This window comes from Myxine glutinosa, chromosome 8 (genome assembly GCF_964187855.1).
Source record: "Myxine glutinosa chromosome 8, kmMyxGlut1.1, whole genome shotgun sequence".
Taxonomy (NCBI): Eukaryota; Metazoa; Chordata; class Myxini; order Myxiniformes; family Myxinidae; genus Myxine; species Myxine glutinosa.
In genome coordinates, this window is record NC_136268.1 from 125,507,271 (window position 1) to 125,526,391 (window position 19,121).

Here is a 19,121-nt window from a genome sequence, read left to right on the forward strand (position 1 = left end):
TATTGTGATGTTGTGATGCTTTTAGTCGATTCTCGGTTCCCCATACAATGCAAACATTTAAATATCATTATTGTGATGTTGTTTCCTATACAATGCAAACATTTACCCATCAATATTGTGATGTTATTACTTATTTGATGCAAACATTTACCCATCAATATTGTGATGTTGTTACTTATTTAATGCAAACATTTAACCATCAATATTGTGATGTTATTACCTATATAAGGCAAACATTTACCCATCAACATTGTGATGTTATTACCCATATAAGGCAAACATTTAACCATCAACATTGTGATGTTATTACCTATATAAAGCAAACATTTAACCATCAATATTGTGATGTTGTGATGCTTTTAGTCGATTCTCGGTTCCCCATACAATGCAAACATTTAAATATCATTATTGTGATGTTGTTTCCTATACAATGCAAACATTTACCCATCAATATTGTGATGTTATTACTTATTTGATGCAAACATTTACCCATCAATATTGTGATGTTGTTACTTATTTAATGCAAACATTTAACCATCAATATTGTGATGTTATTACCTATATAAGGCAAACATTTACCCATCAACATTGTGATGTTATTACCTATATAAGGCAAACATTTAACCATCAATATTGTGATGTTGTGATGCTTTTAGTCGATTCTCGGTTCCCTATACAATGCAAACATTTAACTATCAATATTGTGATGTTGTTTCCCAAACAATGCAAACATTTAACCATCAATATTGTGATGTTGTTTACGATACAATGCAAACCTTTAACTATCAATATTGTGATGTTGTTTCCTATACAATGCAAACATTTAACCATCAATATTGTGATGTTGTGATGCTTTTAATCGATTCTCGGTTCCCTATACAATGCAAACATTTAACTATCAATATTGTGATGTTGTTTCCCAAACAATGCAAACATTTAACCATCAATATTGTGATGTTGTTTCCCAAACAATGCAAACATTTAACCATCAATATTGTGATGTTGTTTACTATACAATGCAAACCTTTAACTATCAATATTGTGATGTTGTTTCCTATACAATGCAAACATTTAACCATCAATATTGTGATGTTGTTTCCTATACAATGCAAACATTTAACTATCAATATTGTGATGTTGTTTCCTATACAATGCAAACATTTAACCATCAATATTGTGATGTTGTTTACTATACAATGCAAACCTTTAACTATCAATATTGTGATGTTGTTTCCTATACAATGCAAACATTTAACCATCAATATTGTGATGTTGTTTCCTATACAATGCAAACATTTAACTATCAATATTGTGATGTTGTTTCCTATACAATGCAAACATTTAACTATCAATATTGTGATGTTGTTTCCTATACAATGCAAACATTTAACTATCAATATTGTGATGTTGTTTCCTATACAATGCAAACATTTAACCATCAATATTGTGATGTTGTTTCCTATACAATGCAAACCTTTAACTATCAATATTGTGATGTTGTTTCCTATACAATGCAAACATTTAACTATCAATATTGTGATGTTGTTTCCTATACAATGCAAACATTTAACCATCAATATTGTGATGTTGTTTCCTATACAATGCAAACCTTTAACTATCAATATTGTGATGTTGTTTCCTATACAATGCAAACATTTAACCATCAATATTGTGATGTTGTTTCCTATACAATGCAAACATTTAACTATCAATATTGTGATGTTGTTTCCTATACAATGCAAACATTTAACCATCAATATTGTGATGTTGTTTCCTATACAATGCAAACATTTAACCATCAATATTGTGATGTTGTTTCCTATACAATGCAAACATTTAACTATCAATATTGTGATGTTGTTTCCTATACAATGCAAACATTTAACTATCAATATTGTGATGTTGTTTCCTATACAATGCAAACATTTAATTATCAATATTGTGATGTTGTTTCCTATACAATGCAAACATTTAACTATCAATATTGTGATGTTGTTTCCTATACAATGCAAACATTTAACCATCAATATTGTGATGTTGTTTCCTATACAATGCAAACATTTAACCATCAATATTGTGATGTTGTTTCCTATACAATGCAAACATTTAACCATCAATATTGTGATGTTGTTTCCGATACAATGCAAACATTTAACTATCAATATTGTGATGTTGTTTCCTATACAATGCAAACATTTAATTATCAATATTGTGATGTTGTTTCCTATACAATGCAAACATTTAACCATCAATATTGTGATGTTGTTTCCTATACAATGCAAACATTTAACTATCAATATTGTGATGTTGTTTCCTATACAATGCAAACATTTAACTATCAATATTGTGATGTTGTTTCCTATATAATGCAAACATTTAACTATCAACAGCTGCAAATCAAGGTAATATAAAAACAGCAGTGTCTCAGTGGTTTACTTATGGTAGCTAGCCAGTAGTTTGTTAGAAAGTGTAAAAAAAATTAAATTAAAAATAAAAATAAATCAACATTATCAACAATGTATTTTTCGATATGATACAATGAATGCAGTTGAGGTGGTGGGATAATGACATCTTCAAAGCAGGACCATTTCACCTGCGTCGGATTGGTCGCTTTCCATGGTTGAGATTGCAGAGAAGACTTAAACTCGGAGTTGGAGTCAATGGAGTGGAGTGAGTATAAACACAAAACTGGTTCAAGTTTACAAACAGCTTGAGATAATACCGATGCTCCCACAGACACTAAATAAGTTGATGACACTGTACAGATAGAGTAATGCCAGCAAGAGCATTTTAGTATCGCTTGTGGGCACACATGCAAAGCTGTTTTCGCAATTATGTACAATTATGAGTCTGAAACCAGACTCCATAGGAAGCCTTAAAATCAAAAGAGAATGGATGTTATTGCTAAGTTATCAATATAATGAATATCGATATTCATGGTTCCTCGTGTCCTCTGATGCTGGCCGTTCTTGCTGCGAAACGAGCGGTTTGATTTTTATTGATGTTGAAACCATCCGTGGATGGTGGTAGTGGGTTAATGATGTTATTGCACTCATTTGTCGTGAATCCTAATTAAGGCTTAAGTGGTACATTGCCCATCTCATGGCATGAATACATGGAATTATAACTGTACAAATTATAACCGCATAAGCAATAAGAGGGGGGAATTAATAGGGAGATGTGGGGTAGTTGGGGAAGAGTAACATGGGAGAACTGAATGAGAACAGGGAAAGTAGTTTGGGATGTGAGTGAAAGAAATGCAAAGGAGAGTGGAGATGAGGGCTCAAAATGTCTGCCATTTTTTGCAAGCACAACGTGCAGACTATTGCTCAGTTATCTCAACTCTTACCTGGGAGATGACTTTTCTCACCTGTTCATGTAACAGTGCTTGGAGAATAGATCAGTCATCAAATTAAAATAACGTGCTCTCAGTTTGAAACGGAATGCCATTCATTAAAAATTCACACAATTCTGATATTTCATTATTAAATTACAATAATGTCACAATTTCCATACATCCTTTTTTCTTGTTTTATTTTTGTTCGTTGGACCCCTCCTTGTAAAAAAAAAAGTTCATCTATCTAAGTTCTAGTCTATTTATTTGATTATGATGTGCTGTACTCCTTACATCGGTGCAGCCGAAACAATTTCTTGGCAAGGGTTATACTGGGTGGTTTGCCATTGCCCTCCGAGCGTTGTTTGTCCGTGTTTGTCCAAATGTTGAACGTCAAGCAACGAAGCAGCACACGCCATTTAAAAAAATCTTTGGTATGATCTCGGCCAGGGTTTGAACCACCGACCTCCCAGACTCAGAGATATGCTCTAGCCATTACACCACCGAGTCAGGTGTCTAGACTATCCAGGAGCCCAACTTGATGCTCTTTGCTCAGTAAAAAGTATCGGTTTCTTCAGGCAAAATGGCTTTCCTCCCTTATTATCCAGACAGTCGGATTCTTAAATGAACGAGACCATGAGATTCTTGCACGAAGCACTCATTATTCCCTGAACAATATATTTCCTTTTAAATTGTTTATGCAAGGACTGATGTAAAAAATATTTCCTAATGTTTAATTCTACAAGCTTACTGAAACTTGGTCGGTTGCTTTCATTATTTTTCCAGGGCAATGCGAGATAGATAATTGTTCACCTGTCTGCTGTTAAGTGGGTTTGTCTTTGTATCTGCCTGTGAGATCTCAAGCAAGCAATTTATGCTTCCCTCTTCTAAATGACTCGTACAGAAGAGGAGGTAAGGATCAAGTCCCATCTGCATGCATGACGAGCCTCCAAACTCGAATCTTCAGTTCAATGCTCAACCCGGCCTCGTTTTAATACCTACAGGTGTTATAAGTCAACATTATCAACCTTTGGTTCCTTGATTGCATATGCCATCTTGTGTGGGTCAGTGTCGTTCAAGGGCAGTGTCTTCGTACAGCAGTGCTGCACTGAATGTAGAATAGGTGTCCCTGGCACCATGAACTCTTCCCTCAACGAGTTCCAGGAAGAGTGTGTCTCCAACCGCCAATGGAAGCACCAAGCTGATTACCGCAGCACCACAGCATGGTCTTTGGTCCACTGCCATGGCTTGTGGGGCCTTTTCTATCTCCTCTGTGTCGGGTCCTGAAGAGTCTACGTAGAGCATTGATGTGTTGGAGCGGCTCAGGATGGCGAAAATTTGTCCGTTCTTCTCTGGCACAAGCACAGCTGACACGAAGTAGCGACCGCCAATTGGTGCCGTGAAGATTCCTGTAAAAACGCATGAAAGGTCTTTTATTTCGATTATCACCCAGGGTGCATTTACGAACAACCTCCATACTGTGTAAACAGTTTGGGGTGGTGAGGGAGGAATGGAGAAAAAAAAACATTTCTAGAAAGGGGGAAATGAGATTGGCTTACTTGCCTGACTCGACCAATAAATTGTAACCTGAGAAAAATACACCAGGAGGACAATGGGAATAACACAAATGTGGGCAACAATGGCACGGAGAGGAACAGAATGGGCAAGATTTCAGCAGTGTAGAAGAGATAGTGGGTGTGCAATGGGTGAATGCATGAGCTAGTAGTGATGGGCAGCAGGTTTTGGAAGACTCAAGTGAGGAGGACGAAACAACAGACACAGGGAGACGATTCCCCAATTGGGAAATTAAGGGGACAAAGTAAAGAGGAAGCAAAAGTGATGAGGAATTGTACTTGGAATTGCTGTGGTTGTCCGCTGCCGTTTTCCCAGAAAAAAGACTGAGGGGATTTTAAGAGTTGGGGGGTGTAAGGGCGAGCCAACGCACATCCATACACAGATGCTGGATCGAGTCAGCGCCTGGAGCATCACGTACAAACACTGGCGAGCCTGATGGAGCAACCAGATTGCACCTCCCAACATCGCCACCACAAATAAAGACCACAAACCTCTATCCCATCCATTCTGTTTATCATGTTGTCTGTCTCGTGTCCCTGAATGAGTCTGCCTTCGATAGGTTAAGTCTAAGGGTTTGTCGAGGTACCGTTTCCATCCAGTAAAGTGCCCCCATGAGGTTTCTATTTCCACATCATCTTTATTCCTTACTCATTAACATAAGGACAGATGTGCAAGCCGTTTAAAGCTTTATCGTCTATTCGTCCTGAAGGTTTATGATCTCTCTCGTCTGGGTCAATTTGCTTCATCTGCGCAGTCCACCCGAGTCCACCAACCTAGACAGAGCTTTTGCCCTTCCACTTGCTTCGACTTTCATTCTGCTTCGCCCTTTCATTACATTCTTCAACACCGACACCTCTCCACTCCCTTCATTTCCACTCGCACGCTATATTGTACACCGCTCTTTTCCTATGCCATCTCCAGGCATTGCAAAACGTCATTGCCGGCTACCGGCAATTGCCGTCATTGCCGGGTACCGTAGGAGATCATGGCGAGGTAACGTCTTTTCGAAGCTGTTCCATGCGCTCACGCTTTCGAAGCTAAGTAATCTTTCACAATTGTGTTTTTGTCGAGACTGTATCTATCTTTCGGTGTGTGTACCTATAGCGTATCTTTAGGAAAATTTTCGGTGCTAATTTTTCGTACATGTATACACACACAATCGTCGGTTAATGCGTATCGAGTATTCTGAGGCCTAGTACTCGTAGGCTTAGGCTACCGTACCGTCTCCGACCTTGTGGTTTTGTTTTTCTCTCAGCGGTTCGTCGAATGCGCTGCAATTATTTTCGTTCTCTGTTTTCGTCCCAGTCGTTCACCCCATACCTCCTTGTTTAATATCTCTTCTCAAAAAAAAAAAAAAAAAAAAAACCCCAAAAAATATTTTCTTCTCAGCTCTTATTCGTTTATTTGTTGTTCTTATTTGTTCGTTCGTTCTTCGTTCACGTTGTTCGCGATCACGTGATCACGTGGTTAGAAATGTATAATCTCTCCCCTGAACAACTATTTTCTCTCATATATTACAACACCTTTTTCTTCTTCTCCTACAAAAGGATGCTTTCGTCTTGCTCACCAAATCTATTCATTCCAAAAAAAAAAAATAGTACCATCTCTTACAGTCCCTCTTTTCTACATTCCCTAAACTCTCCAGAACTCCACCCCTCCTTCAGCGTCCTCAAACGTATTTTTGACTCGAAGGTCTCAAACTCATTTTGCAAAAAATGTTCGTTTCCCATGAATCGTACACTTTTCAAAATCCAATCTCACCCCTCCCCTCCAAATCTTCCCCATCCCCCCTCCCCTCCAAAACTTCCCCATCCCCCCTCCCCTCCAAAACTTCCCCATCCCCCCTCCCCTCCAAATCCTCCCCATCACCCATCCCTTTCAAATCTCCCCCCTTGCCCCTTCCCTCCCCTCCCTCCTAAACTCCCCCCACACCCCTCCCCTCCGAGACTCTCCCTCGCTCCTCCCCTCCTAGACTCCCCTCTCACCCCTCCTCCTCAAAGCATCCTCCCTGCTTCTTCCCCCTTCCAACGTTCACCTTCATCTCCCCCAACCTTCTGCCTCGCTCTTCCCCCTCCTCAAATAACACCTCACTGTGCCTCACCCAATCTCCATCAAACCTTTTGTCCGCCCCATTCTTCCCTTTCTCCAAGCTATTCTGAAATCTCTGAAATCTCTGACACACCTTCAACAGCTCTCCCTACCTCTTCCTCCTCTTCCACATCTTACCCTACCCCCCCCCCCTGTTCTGTACCCGATGCTCCCCCTTCCTCTTCATTAACGGTATGGACCTCAAACATCCGGGGCCTTCGCTCAAACTTGACTGATCTCTCCATACAGGTTGCTTCTGACAAACCAGATGTGATCTGCTTCACAGAAACTTTCCTCCTTCATGATGTCTCTGATGCCTTGGTATCTCTCCCAGGTTACTCCCTCCTCCGGTATGATAGACCTGAGCCTCGTCCTGGAGGTGGGGTTGCTATCTTTATAAAAAACTATCTTCCTCACTCGCCCTCCACTGCCCTCTCTCCACCTCACCCCCAGGAATACCTTTGCCTACGGCTTCCCCTTCGCTCCCACCTTTTGTTCATATGTGTGTTGTACCGTCCACCAAACAGTGATGACTCAATCTACATCTCGCTGTCTGATAATATGGACCAACTTCTATCTACCCATCCCAACTCTCTCTTCCTTATATGTGGTGATTTCAATTGTCAACATGCCAGTTGGCTGGGTGTGGGTACCCCTCTCACCAGCCATGGCTCTTCAGCAAAGGACTTCTGCGACTCACTGGGACTGACACAATCTGTCAATTTCCCGACCCGGATCTCAGTCAACGGAGCATCTTCTCTTCTGGACTTGGTTATGACTAACTTCCCTGAAAATGTCTGCTGCTCTTCTTCTGCTCCAATTGGCTCATCTGATCATGTGCTTGTCAAAGTGGACATCTCTCTGACCATTCTCAGAGAGCCTCCTCAGCGTCGACGAGTCTGGCATTTCACTCAGGCCAACTGGCACGGTCTTCAAGCAGATCAATCATCTGGACTGGTCTCCCATCTCTACCGCCTCTGACATCAACTCATCCTGGGAATTCTTTCAAAGTAAATTGCTCTCTCTCATGCACAGATTTATCCCATCTCGTCTTCAGTTGTCATACCCTTCCTCCCGTCCATGGTACATGGAATCTTGTGGTGAGGCTGTTGCCCTGAAACAACTTGCTTTCGTCTCCTGGAAAGCAAATCCAATGGAAGGAAATCTAATTTCCTTTCACAAAGCCCGAAACAAGTGTGTGTCCACCCTCAGGAGAGCCAGGAAACAATATCTCACCGTTCTCAAGACCGAACTCTCTTATCTGTCTCCCTCTTCCAAATCCTGGTGTCATCTGGTCAAATCTGTTTCTGGTGTTTGTTCCCCCTCCATCCCCTCCCTCACCTCAAACGGCTTAATGGCTGACTCCGCACGTGAAAAAGCTGAATGCCTCAACTCTGTGTTTGCCTCTAAATCTTGTGTCCCAAACCCATCCCTCTCTGTACCCAGTCGTACCCAGCTGCTCCTGGACTCTGTGTCCTTTCCTCCTGACAAGGTGGAAAAGTTTCTGTCAACCTTCGCCTCTGATTCTGCAACTGGTCCTGACGGCATCAGCCCACGGGTCCTAAAATCATGTTCTTCCGCTCTTTCACTCCCTCTTTCTGTTCTCTTCACCCTCTCTTTTGCTCAAGGTCATCTGCCATCTGCTTGGAAATCAGCCAACATCACCGCTTTGCACAAAAAAGGTGCAAAAACAGATCCGAGCAACTACAGACCAATCAGCCTTCTCCCAATTATCAGCAAAGTCATGGAATCCATCAATGCTTCAGACATGAAATCTTTCCTCTTCTCCAATGGCTTGATCTCTGATCATCAATTTGGTTTCAGACCTGGTCACTCTACTCTGGACATGCTGCTTCTCCTTTCTCAACAATGGATGGAGGTCCTCAACGCCAAACAGGAAATTAGAGCTGTCTCCCTTGACATTTCACGTGCCTTCGATACGGTCTGGCACCCTGCTCTGCTCACCAAACTCTCCTCCTTTGGTATCCACGGAAATCTCCACGCATGGCTGGCAGACTTCCTCTCTGGTCATAGTCAACGTGTGGCCCTGAATGGGTTTCTCTCATCTCCTCTTCCTGTTCAGGCTGGAGTTCTCCAAGGTAGTGTTCTGGGCCCTGTGCTTTTTCTGGTCTTCATCAATGATCTCTCTGACTCTCTTGAAAATCCTCTCCATCTCTTTGCTGACGACTCTACTCTCTGTCGCTCCATTCCTCATCCCTCAGATCGGCAGTCTGCAGCCTCCTCACTCTCTGCAGACCTGGACAAAATCACAGACTGGGCAAACAAATGGAATATGTCTTTCAATCCTGATAAATCTCACACTCTTACGATGTCCCTCCGAAAAGACCGACTGGACAACCCTCCCATCCACTTTCTGAATAATCCTCTCCAAGAAGTTCTGTCACTCAAGCTTTTGGGTCTCACTATTTGCCATGATCTTTCCTGGGAAAACCACATTTCAAATCTGGCCTCCAAAGCCAGTCGCCGACTGGGCATCCTCCGTCGTGCGAAGTCCTTCCTTGGCACACCTGAGCTCCTCACCACATACAAGGCTTTCATCCGCAGCTCTATGGAATACTGCTCTCCCCTCTGGTCTGGTGCTCCTGCCTCACATCTAGCTCGTCTTCACGCTGTTGAAACCAAAGCGTTCAGAATCATTGGAATCTCCCGCGATGAAGCTAACTCCAAGGGCCTTTCACTCACTCACCGCAGGCAGGTTGATGGTCTTTCCGTCTTCTACCGACTCCTCTCTGGCCTTGCTCCCCCAGCTCTCTCTGGGCTCTGTCCCCCAAATATTCCTACAGGTCGCACAAGATCTGCCTGCAACCCTCTTATGGTTAAACTGCCAAAATCAAGACTTTCTGCTCACCTTCACTCCTTCATTCCTCTTTTCTCCCGCCTCTGGAACAAACTCCCTCACTCTCTTCAATCCCACTCCACCCTCCAGGTCTTTAAAACAGCTGTTCACCACCATCTCTTATCTTCCCCCATCCAAAACCTTGATCTTTTCTACCCCTCGGTCCCCTTGTGTTTTATACCTCTCCCCCCCCCCCCCTTCCCACGCCTCCTCCCCCCAAGCCCTCTCCCTCCCACACTTCTCCCTGCTCTCAAATGTTGTGGTTGTGTGCTTCCCCTTCTCTCCCCATCTTGTCTTCCGCTCCCTCTTTTTGTATATTTTGTTTGTCTGGTTGATTTGTTTGTGAAATAAATGTTAGCTCTTTCAAGAGCCTCGATTCAGTATACAAAAAAAACAAACAAAAAGAAAACCGAAGGGGGCTCGGCAATGACGCTCGCTGAAAGGGAGTACTCAATTTTCACTCTGGTTGTTTGTTTGTTTTCTTGTTTTCTTGTTTGTTTTTCCAGGCAATATCTCAGCCATCCTTTGAGCTCGGAAGCTGAAATTTCGGAACAATATTGAGCAAGTACTTTGACAAAAACGCTATTTTTTGTTTTTTGATAAATCAATTAATTGATTAGTTATTTAATTATTATCGATTAATTAAGTAAATTCCTACCTCTACCTCGTATCAGGATTTGATATCCCGGTGTTGGGCTAGCGGCTAGGGTGCCGGCTTAGGATCCAAGGATCCTGGGTTCGAATCCCGGTCGATCGCTGAATTAACGCCAGGGGGGTTGACTCAGCCTGTCATCCTTCCGAGGTCGGCAAATTGAGTACCAGTTCACTGGTAATTCCCTGGTTGTCGTTGAAGGCGACAAAAAGGGTTGGCGTCAGGAAGGGCATCCGGCCGTAAAACATTGCTTCAAAAAGGGGACCGAAAAACAACAACAACCACGGTTCCCGAAAAAGGCCAACCCCCGCTTTGCGGGGAAAAATGGCGTCTAAAGGTGTTTTTTTTTTTTTTTTTAATTAAGTACTTATTTACTTTCTTTCTCATTTGGCCAATATCTCAGGCACCTTTTGAGCTGGGAAGCTGATATTTGGACATGACAGTGACCAAGTGATGTGGCTATCAAGGATATTTTTGATTTATTGATTAATCAATTAATCGTTCAATTATTTAATTATTTGATTACTGACTTAATTAATAAAAACATTTTAAGTTACAGATTCGGATGAAATGGTGATGGTTTAGTTATGCTATTAGCCAATTGATTAAGAAAATATTTTATGATAATCATTTATTGATTTTAATTATTCAAATTAATCAATCAATTATTGGACACCTCTCCCTCCAAATACTGTCTCTATGAGCTGCACTGCGGTATTGCCGGGCAGAGGCGCCCCGGCAATGCCGCGCTGGAGGATATTTAGTTATATGTCATGGGGGCGGTGTACTTTGAATGTATCTGTACTTGTTTTTGTTTCCTTTTCCATACTTTCCACGGTTTTTACCGACCGACGCGCCTTCTCCCTACCAAGTCCATGCCATGCTGCCTCGGGGAGGCTGCCTGCCTTTGCAGCAACGAAACAAAATTTCCCAGAGCCACACAGGTCATTGCATTGGGACGAACCTCCTGTAGTTTCCCCATATGACCTGGTGCTGCTGCAAGAGGTAGGCGAGCCTGAATCACTGAGCAGTTCGCCCAGTCGCCTTTACTGAGGTTGCTGAAGGTGTGCCGGGGCACGCAATGGACGCCACAATTATCCTTTCATACTCTCTATCTCTTCTCCCCTCTTCCCAAATTAATTATCTGTGTCCATCCTTCGGGTGTCTGGAACCCTGTCTAGTATACAGGTGACAAGTAATTATTTTAAGACATCCGAAGGCGAGATTATTTATGTAGAGATAATAAAAATGTACACGTGCTTCTAGATATTTGAATATGCCTTGCTTTGCCCCCATTTGAAATTTTCCACCATTTTACCCGTTTGAATTCCCCAACTGCCATTCCTCCCATCAGTTCCTGCTCAATTGACTGTGTGTAATACATTTATTAAAATGTTGATTAGTGTCTTGACTTATCCTGCTCGGAATTGATCTGGGATAGCTCTCCTCGGAAGATTTGTCCGAATGCATAATTTCAACGGTAACCCATAGAGAGCGGCTCATGCCGATGGTTCGCTTGTCCAATTAAGTAGTTGTGTTGTCAACGACAGAAAAGTATGTTTTGCTTACAACTCGTGCAAAAGAAAATGTGCATGATTAATATTTGAAGTCTTTCATAAAAAAACTCCAACCTGTCCTTTTGATGGCTTTTTATGAAAAATACCGGTGAAAAAAAAAATGGAAGATAATTCTTTTTGGAAGATAATTCTTTTTGGAAGATAATTCTTTTTGGAAGATAATTCTTTTTTTGGAAAATGGAAGATAATCGTACATAATTTTTTGCCCGAGCTTTTGAGGCTGAATAGTGTTCAGATACAGGACTTATAAACAAACAACTGTATCGCACATTTTTCTTTGTATACTAAGTCGAGGCTCATATAAGAGCTAACATATATAACATATAATAAAGGGAGCGGAGACGAGAGGGGAAGAGAGAGTGGAGCACAATAACAGTAGAGAACAGGGACATTGGGAGATCTGTGGAAGGGACATGTTGACTGCTTGACTTTTGCATGTGGTATATGCTTGGTATCCTCAATGGTACGCGTTTCTGTCTGCACCTCCATTCGCCAATGAGCGATGAAACCGGTCACGCAGCTGAGGGGGTGTTTAGCATTGGAATTCTCATCTGTGTACTGTGTAAATGTCGTTACAGCTGTGGAGGGATCTGGGAAGAGTTTGAAACAGCAACAGGGCTTACCTTGTGTAGCCTTTCATGGTTATTGTTATGCAACTTTCTTCGGAGAGAAGAACTTGGGAGGAGTCGATTTTTATATATATATATATATATATATATATATATATATATATATATATATATATATATATATATATATGTATATATATATGTATATATATATATATATATATATATATATATATATATATATATATATATATATATATGTATATGTATATATATATATATATATATATATATATATATATATATATATATATATATATATATATATATATATATATATATATATATATTGTTGTGGATATGAGAATAGTTTTTTTTTTGTGTAATAAATTGTAAGATATCACCCTCCTTCCTCCAGTTGTTGTGTATAAAGGTCATAGGGCGTCCCTTAGTTAGGTCATATACAATCACGTTAGATCTAAATTTGGTCCGGATGGGGGGGGGGGGGGGGGGGTGGGGGCTCAGGAGGTTGGTACCAGCAGAGCGGAGGTTGCGGGTGGGAGTGTGTCTATATATATTGTTGCGGATTTGAGAATCCTGTGTTTGTAAATATGACCCTCTAGTAGTAATTCTTGTAAATACCTCCGTTTTGTGTGTAAAGGTCAAAGGTCGTCCCCTTAGCTAGTCCATGTACAAGCACGTAGGCCACCATAGAACCTCTCTATAGTTATTTCTTATTGTATGTTAGTTTAAGGCTGTGTTTCCCATTAATTGACTTTGCATTGCACCAAATGACATAAGATAGTTCCCTTTTCAAGTTTCCCCCAAATCATCTCTTCAAAGTGCAAGTTGCATTGGGCGGTTTTCTGTGGCGTCCGCCACCGTTGCATTGGGCTGTTTTCTTCACCCCAAACTCCATTACGCACGCGGTCAACTCGGGGGAGAAGGGCGTAGCCAGCCCATCGTCTTCAGGAGGTGGAGCCAGGAAGCCCTTGCGCCCAACCAGGACTCGGTGGGCACGGCTTGGTTAGGTGTGGCTATGGCTTGGTAGGGCGTGGATATATAACCCGTAGAGGGAAGCCCCACCCAGGAGATGATTGAGGGAGTCAGATGAGCGAGGGAGCACAAAGGCAGTTTCTGTCAGGAAGGCGCTTGAGTTGGTGAAGAGAGACGTGCAACCTGCGGGAGTATGAGTGAGGGAGACGCTGTTTCCAACCAGCCTTGCCACATCAAGCTCAGACGCGCTGCTGCGAACATCCTGGCGGTGTGGACCCGAGGGTGGAGAGTCGGCGGCTGCTCGCTCCCGGCCCGGCCGTTCTCCTGCGTCCAGCTGAACCTTCCTCCCCTTCCAGTCATTCATTCCTGCTTCATTCCCCGTGTAAGTCTGACTGCCGTCTGTTTGTCTGTGTTGTCTGGAGTTTATAAGTTAAGCTTGTTTAAGGAATTGCTCTGTGTCCTTCTGCTCCTTCCATTTCCCTGTAAATTACATTTCTTATCTTTTCTTCTCTTTGATTGTGGTTGTGTAAATAATTAATAAATCTCTGTTCTTCCTACCTTCGTCTTCTTCTTCCACATCCGATCGTCTTTGTGATTTCCCCCATTGAATACCTGTGGCACGATTCGGCCAACGTTTAGGATCGGGTTTAGTATTTGTTAATGGCTCGAGCCGCGGGCTGCCAAAAACCGCTCGGCAAAATACCATCTTGTCCGTGGTCTCGAGCGACGTTGCCCACCTGCCTCGTGGAGGGAGCGGGGTAGCTTCAGGAGCGGAGACGGCCAGTGAAAATAGACTGGGGATTAACCCCCCCCCCCCACCCCGCTAAAGGGGAGTGCCGTACTCCGTTTCCGTAACAATTGGTGTCGGGAGCGAGATTCGGACCTGAAGTGCGCTTAGCGCACTCAAAATTACGAGTGGTCAAAATTTTATTTAACATCCAAATTTAAAATCGTGCCATGGATAATCAAGGCGACCGGATGCCGGTAGGGGAGATAGAAGAAGGGGTAGAATCGACCCAGGACCCTGGGGAGGATTTGGGAGTAATGGAGGAGCACAATACGCATTGGGTTGCGGAGGGTTCAGGCGCACAAGATGGCGCCCTGGCGCACGAGGTTGCAGCGGCACCAAATGTCGCCGCGCCCGTGACCGCAGCAGCGCCACCAATGGACTGGGGCTTATTTATGGAGCAAATAAGGGCCCTCATGGCCGAGTCGGGGGACAAATCAAGGGCAGAATGGGAAGCCAAATGGAGGGAATGGAAAGCAGAATGAGGGACGAAGCGAGGAGTACCAGTGAACGGTTGGGCAATCAAATCGGGGGGCTAGAAGCCAAATTTGAGGGTTTAGACAGTAAATTTGAGGGTTTAGACAACAAATTTGAGGGGTTAGACAACGGGATGAAAGGGGTGAAGAATGGGTTAGCGGGGTTAGAAAACACCATGGAAGGCAAATTGAGGGAAATAGGGGAGCAATCCGCCCGGGAAGTTAAACAGATGGGGAATCAGATAGAGGAGGTGAAAATCGGGTTAGAAACCAAATTGGATGCCCAGAGGAATGATTTGGAGCAGATGAGGGCGGCATCTACCAAAGAGATGGGAGAAATGGGGGAGGAGATCAGACGAGGTGTAGGCGAATAGGTAAAGCGGGGTGAGGAGCGTATGGAGAAAGAGGTGAGAAATAGTACGGCTAGGTTACAGGGGGGCATAGAAGACCTGACACGGGGAGTAGAACAGCTGGCAGTGGGACAAAAGGAATTAGGGGAGCAAGTGGAGAAGAACACTGCGGTAATCGGGGGGTTGAGGGCGACACAGAAAGAGATAAAAAAAGGAACTTATAGCGACAAAGAGGGAATGTCAGATGGTACATGAGGGACTGACAAAGAGGTTGGACGAGGTGACAGAGGCAATGGAGACGAAAGAACGGTAGGTAAGAACGCACATAGAGACGACCAAGGTGGCCTAAGAGGAAGAAATTGAGGAGGCGCACCGGGAAATAAAAGAGGTAAAGCAAAAATTAGAGGATGTGGAAGAGGGGGTAAGTGAAATTAAGAAGAGACAGACGGAGGGAAACTAAAAGAGAGATAAAGGAGGAGGTGATGGAATTGGTGCAAGGTCTGTGCTCAAATCGTGATGATGTGCTTACTGACCAAATAAAGAGTTTGCAGGTGGCGGAGGAGGAGCGAAGACGAGGTGCCGAGGTTAGTGGCGATATACTCGGAAATGTATATGGTGTGAGGGGAGATTCAGTCAGCTTTGGTGTTGGTTTGGACCCGGGCGTTCGTGAGAGGCCGCTGGTGAGGTGTGCGACAGGTACAGAGTGTGTGGAAAGAGGAGGTGAGCAAGGAGGTCCGACTATGGCGAATGCGGAAGGTATTTGTGAGCCAGCGTGTGCGGCGGTGATCGGGTGTGTGCAAGAATGCACCCCCATGAGTGGTACGGAGTATGTACTGGGAGAGTGCGCAAGAAGGTGCGTGAGAAAGGTGTGGAACAGAGGTGTGTGTGAGGAAAGAGTGTGCACCGAGGAGTGAGTGTGCTGTCGAGAGTGAGGGTAAATGCACGACAGAGTGTGGTAGTAAGAGTGACACGGAGTACGAGTTGGTTGTGTCAGGTGAGAGAGAATGCACACCTGGAATGAAAGGATGCACACATGGAATGGTCGAGCGCGTGTGGGAATGCACACTTGAGTTGGTAGTGAAGCACGTCATTGGGTGTGTAGAAGAGTGCACACCCGTAGTTGTCACAGAGGATGTGACCGAGGAGTGGGCGCGAAGAGGTGTGTTGATGAGGTGTGTGAACGACGAGTGTGTGCTAAGGTGTGCGGTGGTCGGGTGTGTAACGAAGTCTGTGAGCGGAACAAGAACAAGTGCAATAACGAAGTACGTGGGGTGTACGGGCGGCGTTGGAGCACCGAGCTCGGTGAGTGTGAAAAGGGTCGCGTATGCGTGTGAGCCTGCAGGTGAAGCATCGACGTTAACCGGGTTAGCAGTTAGACCGACGGTTAGCCGAAGCGAGCCCTCGGTTCGTGCGGGGCTTTGGGTGCTGTGGGAAGCAGCGGGATCGTAACCACGGCGGTTTCAAAAGAACCGCCGTGCGCGATGCGCGCCGGGCCTCGCTCTGCACGGTCACGTCCAAGCTCCGCTAAGCGGAGCGGGCGGCCCGGTTCAAGGGCCGGTAGGAAGGGTCGGCACGGCGACCCCTTGTGGTTGCAGCGTTCCGGCCGGGCGAGGTTGGGCCATCGAGCGGGAGCCCGAAAGGCCCCGCGCCGAGGTGGACCTTGGGATCTCGGTCCAAGCGAACCCCCTCCCCTGAACCGAGTGCCGAACGGATCCAACCACAGGAAACGAACCACCCGCATTCATTGCTCGGCTTTGCGAAGCCGAGCTTTGGAAATGTAAAGATGCACCGAGGCTCAAGTTAAAGGACATTTGGTAGGGATAGGGAATTTGTGATTGGCAAAATTTGATTGGCAAATGATTGGTAAACTGATTGGCAGAGATTGGCAAATTTTGATTTGCAGAAAATTGGATGGGCAAAATTAATAGTAGGAGATGCCCGATGTGGAGGGACGGCAAATCCACCATCCCTCACAATGGGGCACATGAGCACTAGCTATGGGGTTTATGGCAGTGAAAACTAGCCCGGGAGGGTTAGGATAAAATGATAGGGATCTAGAGAAGATTGACCATAGGTTACTGGAGATTTAAGTAGCGACATTATACCTGTAGTGGGGACATAGAGAGTAGGGTAGTTGGATTATAACGACGAGGGAGCGCAATAGTATAAGGGGCAACTGGGAAGCACGAGTTTCAGAGGGGAGTAGTTAGATCAGATGATGCTGTGTGTGTGTGTAAAAGTGTATTCAGTAGCGTATTGTGAAAAGTGTGGGTGAGTGTATTGTATTGAATGAAGAAGCCTGGGAGGAAGGAGGGTGCAGGAGGCACCAGGTGTGATTGCACAGGTGTGCAAGTGAACAGGTGTATGGAGCAGTGTATGAGTGAGTAATGGTGATTGTGTGTTGTGTTGACCGAATGGTCCTGGAGGAAGGAGGGTGCAGGAAGCACCAGGTGTAGGAGTGATTGCACAGGTGTGCCAATACAGGTGAGCATGGTTGAATGAAATGAATGGTATGGAGTATGGAATGGATGGTGTGGAGTGAGTATGGTGGAAACTGTGGAGTGGAGTGGATGGTGCGAAGGTGTGAATGGGGAGGATGGACCCCATCACGAATACCCGGGGAGGGTAGTTTAAGAGTTAGGTAGAGGGTATAGGTAAATTGTGGTTGGATATTGGCATCTGTGGTGCGTGTGGAAGAATGGTGTTTGGATGGGTGCATTAGTGACATGGAAATGGCCGGGCGTGTGGCCTGTTCGTGTGTGTAGTTAAATGGGCACTCCGCCACTGTGAGGATGTCGGCCAGGTGAGGCCGCAGGTGGGCTCCGGGAGCCGTTAGAGTTGTTGTGGATGGGGCCCGAGGATCCAAAGGACGGACCCGGGTAGCCCAGTGCCAGAGAGGGCACCGAGGGGGGTAAGTGTCAAAGAGGGCCTTCCCCAGGTAGTTAGGTTAGGGTAAGGAGCAGGTAAGCTCGGAGGCAACTGCAGTGGTGGAGGTGTGCAAGTGGGTAGACCTGCTGGGAGAGCCACACGACCCAGTCCTGAAATTGTGCAAAGGCACAGGGAGTTGAACCGGGGGAGTGAGACCCCAAATTGATGAAGCACCACAGTTTGGTCAATGGGAATTGGTTCTTAAAACCGCATAGAGTGTAAGATGGCCAATGGATTGGCAGGGAAAGACCCGGGTAGTGTAAAGTGTATTAAAGTCATTTAGAGGATAGTTAGGATTGAGAATCTCCTCGCACCATCTTCATCCACTCACCTGGGGTGACAGGACTCCACACTGTGCCATGGTTTGTTATTTTATTATTTTTGTGCAAATGTTTTGAGGATGTAAGACGCATCACGACGTGGGTGTGACATTGTGCTGGATGTTCCATCTCTTCCTCCTTAATAGGGATTGATGATGATTTGGTGATGACAAATTTTGGATTAGTGGGATTGCGACGAATTTGGTATAGGGGAAATATGGGGAAGACGTGACATTAGTGACGAATTGGTAAGGGTGTAGATTTTGTAAATACGGGGGTAAGGGGCAAGGGTAGAACAGGTGACGGGTGGGGTGACGTACGATAGTGACGAGCTTTTCTCCGCTCAGTCTCCAGGCGCACCTCACCTTGCATTGCCTTCGTTGATGTGTACCCTTGTGACCTTACCCCTCGCTAACGCTGCCCTCTCTGTCTTCCTTCCCCGACTCATGGATCGTGCTCTCTGGGCACTGAGGGGAGCGTGCGGGAGTCCGCCATTGTGTGCCCGAATCCCCGCAACCAGCTGCCTGCATCCACGCACCACTTACGGACCACAGTCTGTGGCCAAGCACCACTTATGGACCCCAAGTTTTGGGGCCTGGCCCCTCTGCTGGG

The 19,121-nt window shown here is 44.6% G+C and overlaps 1 protein-coding gene across 1 annotated transcript in view; it reads right to left on the reverse strand.

Moving 5' to 3' along the window:
* Nucleotides 1-3,517: 3,517 nt before the first annotated feature.
* The window catches only part of LOC137432909 (uncharacterized), a 133,173-nt gene continuing 117,569 nt past the window's right edge, over nt 3,518-19,121 (reverse strand). Inside the window, exon 7 of the mRNA XM_068125221.2 lies at nt 3,518-4,743. Coding sequence (XP_067981322.2) covers nt 4,400-4,743 — 344 coding nt within the window. The 3' untranslated portion in view covers nt 3,518-4,399. The remainder of the gene's footprint in view (nt 4,744-19,121) is intronic.